The sequence below is a fragment of the Patella vulgata genome, chromosome 2 (genome assembly GCF_932274485.2).
Source record: "Patella vulgata chromosome 2, xgPatVulg1.2, whole genome shotgun sequence".
NCBI classification, from domain to species: Eukaryota; Metazoa; Mollusca; class Gastropoda; family Patellidae; genus Patella; species Patella vulgata.
This window is the reverse complement of record NC_065880.2, coordinates 8582893-8594143: the sequence shown is the minus strand read 5'-3', so window position 1 is coordinate 8594143 and position 11251 is coordinate 8582893. Positions and strand designations below refer to the sequence as shown.

At 39.3% G+C, this 11251-nt stretch overlaps 1 protein-coding gene across 1 annotated transcript; it reads right to left on the bottom strand.

Moving 5' to 3' along the window:
* Positions 1–247: 247 nt before the first annotated feature.
* Positions 248–5059, bottom strand: LOC126809979 (uncharacterized). Its single transcript, XM_050534866.2, has 2 exons — positions 3425–5059; positions 248–1101 (listed from the first exon to the last, which is right to left on the bottom strand). The coding sequence occupies exons 1-2, from the start codon at positions 4062–4064 to the stop codon at positions 551–553; spliced, it is 1191 nt and encodes a 396-aa protein (XP_050390823.2). The 5' UTR covers positions 4065–5059; the 3' UTR covers positions 248–550.
* Between the last annotated feature and the right edge of the window lie 6192 nt (positions 5060–11251).

Genomic DNA, 11251 nt, shown 5'->3' with positions numbered 1-11251 from the left:
GACAGACTTACATTCTGATGATACCAGATATACATGCATTGATGCCATATAGGAGAAAATTGGTACACTTTTCAGCTAGGTTGGCCCACTGGGCTCCTGGTCTATGTGTACATAGTCTAGACTATAATATAAACAATATTGTTTTTCGAAACATCATTTTCCACACTTCAACGCTTTATTTTGTTACTCACCTACAAAACCATATTCTAAAACTGTATTTATACAATACAAAAATAGTTATTGTCATGAAAAAGGGACCATTGATTTTTTTTTGTGTGTGTCTGAAGTGGAGTTTCAATATTTCAGTGGTTGAATTGCATTATTGATTACACACGAACAACATCTGTATTCCAATCAATCTACTGGGAGTATATAATAACTACAAAAAAAAATCTGTAGCTGAAATGTCATAGATTTCTGTATAACACCTGATATACCATTCGCCCATTACGTTGATCATTTGGATATACAAGATGACTTTTCCTCCGATGATATATAACTTTTTATTTAATCATTGTCTTTATTGCTCGTCTGTAAATTCTTAGTATTGTCACCATTGTCCTTTTCGTTGTAATTCGGCTATATAATGAAGAAAGATTCTCGCCTTCAACATATTCACAGCCAGACCGTGATGGCAGCCATCGTGACTAGCTACACCGTCTGTCATATTAAACGTATCAAAAACAGGTATTCCTAATTTCTCTAAACGAGGATTTAGCCATTCATTAAAGTGTAAACATGGCTTATATAGTTGTAAGGGTTGAAAAGGAGTTTTCAAAAGTCCAGGTGCATGAGCTGCTGCCCACATTAATTTGGGCCATACAGACTTTTTAGTATTATAATGCTTCAATATTGGATGGATATGATCATTCAGAATCTTTGTATAATTGTAGTTATCATGGATGCCTATTCCCATGAATATCATTGTTCTTGGTTTATTACTCAGATTATTTATAGCCCCATGAATTTCTTGTGTCTGTGAAGCTTTGGGTCTATAAGTGAAGGTAATATTCACTGAACCGTTGCAAACAATAGGGCTCTGCTCGATTCGAGTTTGACAATAGCCATGCATATTGCCCAAGCCTTGACATTTTTCTGGATCTGAAAGAAATAACTCCAAATAATTAAGATAGTTATTTTTATATGTATACTCTTCAAAAAAAGTAGGGGATATTGAAAGGCAAATTGCTATGCATGTTGGGATATGATAAATAGTCGGGGACACTTGACATGCTTTGAGAGTATATTCACAGATGAAGAACTTATCGCCCCAACAGAACCACTGAGCTGCACTTGCGACACGCAATAGCGCCATACACGTGGGAGGGTTCATTGTCAAATTTGACACTTCAAGGAAGGGTTGATGAAAACTGACGCGTGCTGGTTTATCCTATCCATGTTTGCCTTTCTATCGGTTCTTGCATAAGATTTACTATTTAGCGTATCTTTGCTTTAGTGTGTTACGTTTAATTTGCAATGAGACGTCTTCAAGATGACTAACGTCTACGTGCTGGTATGCTTCAAATGGGTTCTACACAGCGAGCAGTAGCCAAAATGCTTAATGTGTCACAGTCTGTGGAACCGGTACCTACAAAGAAACAATGTTGATGATAGACCTCGTTCAGGTCGTCCTAGAGCCACTACACAAGCCCAGGGTCGAAACATTCGTACACAGGTCCTGTCAAATCAAGACAAACGGCCTATCAGCATTCTGTAAACTTGTAACAAGTTACAGGAATTCGAGTTACACCCCAAACGATTAGAAATCGGCTACATGCAGCCAATTTGCATGCGCGACAACCGCGCGTTGTGCCTCCATTAACTCGCCAGCACAGGCGTCGATGGGTGCGTGTAATGTTCTCAGATGAGTCCAGATTTATAGTAAAGGTATTGATATAATGAAACTGCACACCAAGTTTCATAACTTTAACTTTAGTACTTTATTTTGCAACACCTTCACGGGAGATCAACATATGATCATGCAGCAACGACACAACACGTGTAAATAAACACTATATCGGTATTGAATTCACAAAGATTTTAATAACAGTGGCAATCACTACTGATAACTACACAAACGACACCAGCAAATGTAAAATAACAACCCAACATAATCCAAATTAAAAATAATAATAAAAAAAACTATGTAGTGTTTACAAATACACTCAAAGCCATTGAAAACACAATGCCTAATTGGTGAAATATTTCTGGTAAACATTTTCTTGGGCTTTCCTTATGGCACATAGGTGAAACTTGTGATGGGTCTCTTTTTGTGGAGTTCTGGGTTTGAACCCAATATCAGTTCTCGGTAATCAACTTTGTTCGTGCAAACGCAACACTTGTCTTTTTTCGCGATTTTAAGCAGTCCCATGTCACACGTTTTGCACGTGCATTCCCTTTACTCTGGCCCTTTAAATACAGATCAAAATTACAACATTCATCACTTCGGAAAAATGCCACGCCTTACACAAGAAAACAGGTACAGGGCTATTGGCATGTTGGATCAGGGGAAATCACAGGTAGCCTTCGCCAGACACTTTAATGTCCACCCACCGACCATTGCTCGCCCCAGACAACGCTTCCACGCCACTGGAAGAGTTGCCGATCGACCCTGACCTGGAGCGCCACCTGTAACAACCGCTGCTCAAGATCGCCACATCCGACTACATAATCTGCGCAACAGATTCCAGTCTACTAATGGTACTGCCGGTGTAACTGTTGGAAGACGGCAACGTCAGATCAGCCCTCAAACAGTCCGAAGGCACCTGGCTGCTTTTGGGTAACGCTGCCGTCGACCTTACCAAGGTCAAATCATTTTGCATCGTCATCGACTTGCCAGAGAGCAATGGGCCGCAGATCAAGGGTATCTGCACAACACACCATGGCGACAAGTCATCTTCTCGGATAAGTCCCGATTCAACCTCAGTTTTCCTGCCGACGTCGACATGAACGTTCTGCTCGTAACTGGAGAGGGATCGTTTCGGTTGAGGTGGTGTCATGGTTTGGGCCGCTATCAACGTCAACTGCCGGCCCCAGTCCAAAAATATTGGCAAACAATCCCACAGCGTGTAGTAAGACATCTGTGCCAGTCCATGCCAGGCGACTTCAGGCATGTGTTAGAGCTCAGGATGGACATACCCGATATTGACTTCAGCTGACCCCTACTTTGTTTCATGGTTCTCTGACGTTTCGGTTTTGTGCATTTGTAGTGAATTCTTTTATGAAATTATCCACAGATGCTTGTGATCTCGATTTTGTCAATTGCTATGTACATTTGTAAAAAGTTGTTGCAGTAAATATACTTTGAACTTGGCATTGGGTTTCTAATGGCTTGTGTGTGGTATGAATGGGTAGACGGGCGGACGGATACTGCGGACGTAAATTAAATGTGTCCAACATGAAATGTGGAAGTAAAAATAGTTACCTCTATTATTGTAAACCACTGAATGGGTTAAATCCCCTTTTAATATCATAGTTAAAGCCATAAACATCTGTCTAATGAAGGAATTTCCACTCCAGAATATGGTAGAATTATGGAGTAAACGACATGCTGTGGTAGAATCAAAGTCATCAACTTGACAAGCGTGATGTGATGGCACCCAGGTAGACGATTCGGCTGAAATACGTTGTCTTAGATCATAACATTCCTCACATTTACAGTCTTCAATAGACTTAGACACACAATAACCTTCATAACAACATGGCGTAGGTCCTTTAGGGTCACATAATGCCCTTAAATTAGCACCGGAAAAGTTCACATTACCGCATTTACCATCTTTTCTTTGGTAACTTTCACGAATTTGCCAATTCCGCGCATACTGGGTTCTAAATCTTTGGACCAGTATTTCCACCAATTCCCGCGTAAAGTGAGGTAACGGCTTCCAATAACCACGTGTCATATGAGAAAACACCCCAGGACATACTGTATCCTCGCTAGTATATGTCGAACTGTTACAGCTAAATCCTAATCGGGATAAAGTGTCATAAGGCGAAGTATAAATAATGGATATGATATACATAAAGGAAACCATAAATAAAATCCGAAATCTTGTATTAACAGTCATATTGATGTGTAAGTCAATCAACAATGCACAAATACTTTACTGACCTGTATTAATCAAACAAAAGATTTCCGCAAGACGAAATCGAGTAAGTGAATTTCCTAACACGAAAGACGAAATCGAGTACGTGGACGTCACAAGACGAAATCGAGTAAGAGGATTTCGCAAGGCAAAATCGAGTAAGTGGATTTCGGAAGACGAAATCGAGTAAGAAGATTTCCCAAGGCAAAATCGTGTAAGTGGATTTTGGAAGACGAAATCGAGTAAAAGGATTTCCCAAGACGAAATTGATTAAGTGGATTTCCCAAGACGAAAAAGGAAATCTCCCAAGACGAAATCGAGTAAGTGGATCACCGAAGACGAAATCGAGTAAGAGGATTTCGCAAGGCAAAATCGAGTATTTAAGAGAAGATTTCCCAAAACGAAATCGAGTAAGGGGATTTCCCAATAGGAAATCGAGTTTGTGGATTTCGCAAGACAGAATTGAGTTTGCGGATTTAGCAAGACAAAATCCAGTAACTGGGTTTTCCAGGGGTAATAAACAACGAAGCTGTTTGAAAACGGTCTATGGCCAATGTTACTAAACAACAGGAATAAAACGGTCTATGGCAAATGTTACTAAACAACAGGAATAGATCTAAATTCCAGTAAACACGTATATCTTCTTTTTCAATTGTTAATCATCATTCCGTCCGTATTTCACATATAACAGTTGTTAATTATAAATTGGAGGTACATATTTCCATTCAGTTGTTAACAATGAACCCTTTTCATATATCAGCTACACTAACCATCCAAACTGTCTGAACACCATCCGAAAATGAAGATATAACGAGATAATATTGCTCAACAACGGAATGAAATTCAAAATTCAATATCACATGTTAGAAACTGTAAAAGTATGTTTTCATTGTGTCCCTATTTCATAATAATTGAATAGGCATTGACGTAGTCTGAAAACGACCCAATCTTATGGCTAATCTTTCTATACAGCGGGATGAAACCCAAAATCCAAATGTGATAAACAAATCAGAATACATATTGCCATTCAATAATCAGCCATGTTTCGATCGTTAACTGGCTAGAATTGGTTTAAATAAGTAACAGCCGTCAGGGTAATTAACTTTACATACTATGGTTTGTTGGTGAAATCTGTGTGGAATAAATATAGTTATAATCTGAATATAGACTGACCAATCAATGGATTGGACGGAGCCAGCATATTTTAAATTAATGTATAATTGCTTTATCATTAATACAAAGTTACAAATGTTAAAGATACATTAGTTCGGCGTTTCCCAACCTCTGGGTCGCGACCACTTTTCGTGGGGTCGCGGACTAGTCTGAGAACTTTTTAAAAAATGCTATCTTTTCATGTAATCTATCTATACATCTTCAATAGAAGGCTTGTGTGACAAAGTGATTTATATTTTTCACCAAATTGAACAGTATCATTTAGGTACATAGAACTTAATGAACTCTGCTAGTTTTAACAATATATGATTTTTGACTTTCACCTCTATATAAACTTCTGTTAAGCACGAGCTTATTAAACATCTAATTGATTCAGTATGTTCTTTACAAACTTCGTGTGGTCTTTTCACACGGTCCGCTTTACTTCAAAGGAATATGCATTGGTCAGTAGGCATGCCGTGACGAGATAAAAGAGACAATTGCATGTATGACCATGTGTGCAAGGGTATATATTGAGGAGTTCACAGACAGTTAGGAGAGAGGAGCCGGGAGGAGAAGAAAGGGTTGGACGAGTGTATGGACTCACCCGAGTTCAGCCGCTGTCTTGGCAGAGGGGCGGAATGGTTGATTCAAGATTGTTAGATGTGTTCCTGTCGTAGTATAGTTCCAGTATAGTCTAGTTCTTGTATAGTTTTAGGACCTGTATAGATGTATGTAACTGTAGCTGTTATATGTTCCCGTTGTAAATAAATGATGTATTTACTAAACTGGTCTACTGTTATCACTAACAATAGTGTTACACTTGATCTCGCTTTAACTCCGTACATCTTATCAAGGCTTTCACGTAACACTCTACATTTTTCGTCACTAATTTCGATTGGTCTAGGACCCAGCTCTAGACCTCTCAGATTCCTCGATAGAAAATATCATCGCGGCGAATACCAATTTAGTCTCGCGCTTTCCAACTGAAATATCTACCTGTGATAATCGAGTTGCAAAGTTCAAGGTTAGTTCAATGTCAAGGCTGCTGGAAATTTCCAAAACAAAGAGATTTGCCGCTGCCAATTTTCGTGCAAATAAATACTTCTCTAGTCTCTAAAACAGTTTCGATTGCTTTTCCGTGAGTTTTTCAACTGAAAAAAACACCCTTTAACGGCTGTAAACTTATCTATTCATTGAACATCTTCAGTCACTTATTGATCTGTTCGAACACTACTTCCCCGATCTCGACGTCCAGTCATTCACCGTGGTCCGAGACCCATACAGTGCACCATTAGACGCCATCACCGACAATGATATCGCTCAAGAGGAGCTCGTGAGACTGCAGCAAGATTCCGGAGCTAAATCACTGTATAAGTCCTTGTCTTTGTCCAGTTACGGGGGATCACGTGGGTAAGACGCTGGCTCGCTAGCCTGGAGGTCGAGTGTTCGATCCCTGCATTGGCCGAGAAAGTTCATCAAGATTTTCCGGCGTGGTTTCCCCTTGTCATAGATGCAGGACGGGGGGCCTGACAAGGAAAGCTGCCTAGTCGTTCGGATGATACGAAAAGCCGAGGTCCGGTGTACACATTGGCGTGCACGTAAAAGATCCCCTGACAGTTGGAATTCGATATAAGAGTAGGCCGTAGTGACAATGTCCGGGCAAAATTTCCCTCATAGCACACTGTATGGCGTATGCCCGTCTTCATTAGCCCAGTTAGGCAGGACAGTAGGACGTTAAACCCCATTTCATTTGTCCAGTTACTGGTGCAAAATGCTTGAATCCTATCCACGTCTATCCAAGAATGCAACACGGCTACTCATGCCGTCCGTTATCATACCTATGCGAACAGTCGTTTTCTACAATGGTTGTGATAAAAACAAAATTTAGGAACCGGCTTGAAATAGAAAGGGACATGATTGTCGCGCTGAGTGGCGTTGAGCCATTCATTGAAAACCTGGTCGCTGAGTAAACAATAATAAAAATGAATGATAATGATGTTTCATAGTAAAATGTGACTTTGTTCTTCAAGGGGTCGCGATCTGATCCTGGTTCTGGATTGGGATCGCCATCCAAAAAAGGTTGGGAACCTATGCATTAGTTTAAGAAAGAGTTGGCCATTATTGTTATCATAATTCAAAAATAGATGATAAAAAAAGAAAACATTGAACATTTCAGTCCAATTACTTTATTCTAAACGTTTTTGTCACGGTTGGAAGTTTGGACTAGAAAACAGGCATCAACTGTGTCCGCGCCGTCTACGAGAATTGCCGATCGTTTGATTGACAGACGATAACTCCACCCACATATTCACGATTATCAAGTAACATTCTCAATGACTATGGTTCCGTCGCGTGGTAGGCCTTTCAAAACCAGTTTCCGGAGGTGACGTCAGTGACTAAGGGTAAACGTTAGCTTGGTCAGCCATTTATTGATTTAATTTTAAATGGACGACTGTTTAAATCCAAGCTGTATCCAAGCCATCCGAGGGTCATGTAAATAAAGGTCTAATTAATAATTTCTATAACATCTGAATCCTAAATAAAGACTTGCAATAGGGGGGCGGGGATTGGATGACCGAATGGTTAGCACGCGCGCGCTGTATCATAAGGTCTGCCATTGAGTCAACTGGCGTGTTTTCGATTCCCCGGTTGTACGTGACAAGGAGTAGGGTTGCCTGTCCAACCTCGTGGGTTTTCTCCGGGTGATCCGGTTTCCTACCACTGCTAAAGCAGATTATTGAAATAAAATTGAACCATATGTTAGTCCCGAAATGACCTGGTTTGTGTCGAGTGGTTCCCCCTTGTCAGTGATGCTGACAAGGACAGCTGTGTAGTTTGGAAAAAACGCGGTCCCGTGTACAAATTGGCGTGCACGTAAAATATCCCTTGACAGTTGGAATTGGATATAAGAGTAGGCCGTAGTTCCGCTGTCCGGGCAAAATTTCCCTCATAGCACACTGTATGGCGTATGCCCAGCTCCATTAGCCCAGTTCGGAGCTTAACAGTAGGACGTTAAATTTCATTTCTTATATAAGTGTCACTCAAGAACCTAGATTTCTTGCTCGGTATCATCTAGGTGGGAGTATCACACTGACTAGTCCCTGCAGCATCATTCTTGGAGGCTCTCTCTGGTGATAAGGCTGGAGCTGATGCGGTGGATACTGTCCGAGATGCCAATCTGTCTCGGCCTCTGGTAGCATATTTCTTTGGCATCGTGTTTCTGCTAAACGCACAACTGTACTGTATGACTGCAATGATCGTCGTGTAATTTCCAAAAATCTGACCAGCTTTTATAGTCGCCGTGATCACGTGGTAGAAACGCACGTGCAGTCGCGATACACGTAGTAGACGTGTGGTAAGAACATCTAGTCTCTATAATCCAGAAAAATATTCTACAAATATTAGTCTGGATGCGTTGTCAACATTTGAGAATAATAGATCATCGGCTAGATTATCTAGTCTTTTACATTACCATAGACAAAGTGTTATATCTTCTATTTAATTACCCTCTAATATCTACTTAAGTCTGGTTAATCACAACTATATAATGTTTTCTCTGGATAATCGAATATTGAGAGCCTCGTGTGAGGTTTTGACTTGGTAGAATGGCGGAATAAACATCAAATGAACCATCAATTCTTCTGATTTCAATTTATAAATCTGCACGGCGCATAATCCCCCGCCGTTGTAAGATAACAAAAGTCTAAGGGAGGTAACTAGTCCTAAAACAAGATGTTGACGCCAATGAAATTAATTTAAGAATGCCATTTCAAAAATCCATTTGATTGCATTGCCAGTTCAGTATCCAATACTCTTAATTTATTTAATTGTAAAATTTCCCTCTTCATGGGCCATATATATGTTTTTAAAATTATTCCTAATTCGTCGTCAGGATTCATTTTGTTTATATTAATGTGATTTAGTTCGGGAAGGGGCGCAACTCTTACTTGACTTGGTCAAAGATACTAAAGCTAGCCTATCAGATCAATTTTCTGAATTTTTCCACGGCAAATTCTCTACCTTTCGACAAGGACTCAAAACCAACAAACATATTCACTGAGAAAAAGTTTAATTGTTGCACACTTGAAAACTTTTGTCTAGCAACAGAAGATGAGATAAGAGAAACAATTCAGAAATCAGCCTCAAAGTCATGTTCCCTCGATCCTCTGCCCATGTGACACTCCTGCTTAAAAATCAACCCTTGATCCTAATGTGCTAAAACATTACCGAACTGTGTCGAATTTATCTTTCATTTTGAAAATTGTAGAAAAAATTGTCCTTAATCGTTTTAAATATCATTTTTCTGAAAATAATCTCCAAGAACAATTTTAGTCAGCATACAAAAAACGGCCTTACTTCGTGTTCACAATGATATCTTACGCAGCTTGGATCGGAAGAAACCGGTGTCGCTAGTTTTGTTGGACTTGAGTGCGGCATTTGATACGATAGATCAATCAATCCTACGCGGGAGACTTGAAACTCGATATGGTATATCCGGAGACGCACTGAAGTGGTTTGAGTTCTATCTGAGCGGAAGACAGCAAAGTATTGTTATTGACGCATCTCAATCAGTGCTTAAAGTTCTTGATTTTGGCGTTCCCCAGGGATCCATATTGGGACCGGTTTTGTTCACAGCATACACTGCACCAATTGGGGATATCATCCGTGATATGCGGATGATACCCAGTTATATGTTGAACTTGATCCTTCACCAGATACCACTACATCAGAACTTGAAGCATGCATTGAACGAATTAGAATCTGGATGCACTGCACTTTTTTTTAAATTGAACGATGACAAAACAGAAAATATAATAATTGGGAATAAAAAGAACATTGACATCAACCATGTGACTATTGGAAGCACAGCCATAATCCCATCGAACTGTGTCAGGAATCTTGGTGCGTTCTTTGACTCTTCTTTTGATATGAAAACCCATGTATCCAGGCTGTGCAAAAAGGCGAACTTTCACCTGTATAACATTGGGAAAATTCGATCCTATATTGAACTTGATGCCACTAAAATGTTAATAAATGCTTTTGTTATGTCATCTTTAGATTATTGCAATTCATTACTGTATTCTCTTCCTAAAAGTCAGCTACAGAAAATCCAGAATAAAGCAGCTCGAATTGTATCTCTCACCAAACCATCTGACCATATTACACCTGTTCTAAAACTGTTACATTGGCTACCGGTTAATCAACGCATCATTTTCAAAATTAACACAATCACTTTCAACTGTTTAAATGATCCTTTGGCACCATCCTATTTATCCGATTTGATTTAACAATATGTACCTTCTCCTTCCTTACGTTCATCTCATAAAAAAACAACTTGTATGTGCAGTATAGAAATTAAAATTTGGTGAGAGAGCTGTTGCGTACGCAGCACCAAAAAATGGAACAAATTGCCTCTGGTTATATTTAAAGGACGTCTAAAAACCCCGTTTCTTTCCCAAACCTTTGAACTATAATTTAAATGCTTCAATTTCCATTTGTATATTGTAACTTGGCTATTCCTGTGTATTCTTTTGTTGTCCCCCGCCTTTCAGATAAGCAATCTGATTGGTTGATGCTTTGGGGCACGATAACTTTGGTTTTAATTAAGTGAAAGTCATGAAACTCCGAGTATAGATTCATTATATCTTTACCTTGATTAATTTCGATGATGAGAATTTTCTGCTTAGGCTAAGGAGCGATAAACAATTTGATTGGTCAAGACTTTGGAACATAACAACTCTGCTTTTAATTAAGGTATGCTTTTAATTAAGGTAGAATGTTTAAACTTGATGTATATGTTCATTAGGTGAATGTCTTGACTGAGTTCAATGATTAACATTTCGAGCTTAAAGCAAAACAGCGCTAAGAAATTTCATTGGTCGATGCTTTGGGACAAGATAACTTTGATTCTATCTGATAGAGAGTGATGAAACTTGGTGTATAGTTGATAATCACTTTAATTGCTTGATACTTTTGAAAAAATAAATGTGCGATTAATTAATATGTGTCATCTA

What these genes read in the sequence shown, in the direction of transcription:
- LOC126809979 (XM_050534866.2), bottom strand. Translation starts at nt 4,064, where the DNA reads ATGACTGTTAATACAAGATTTCGGATTTTATTTATGGTTTCCTTTATG. An exon ending in AGTGGTTTACAATAATAGAG is followed by an intron (nt 1,102 to 3,424) that starts GTAACTATTTTT and finishes TATTTCTTTCAG; the next exon opens with ATCCAGAAAAATGTCAAGGC.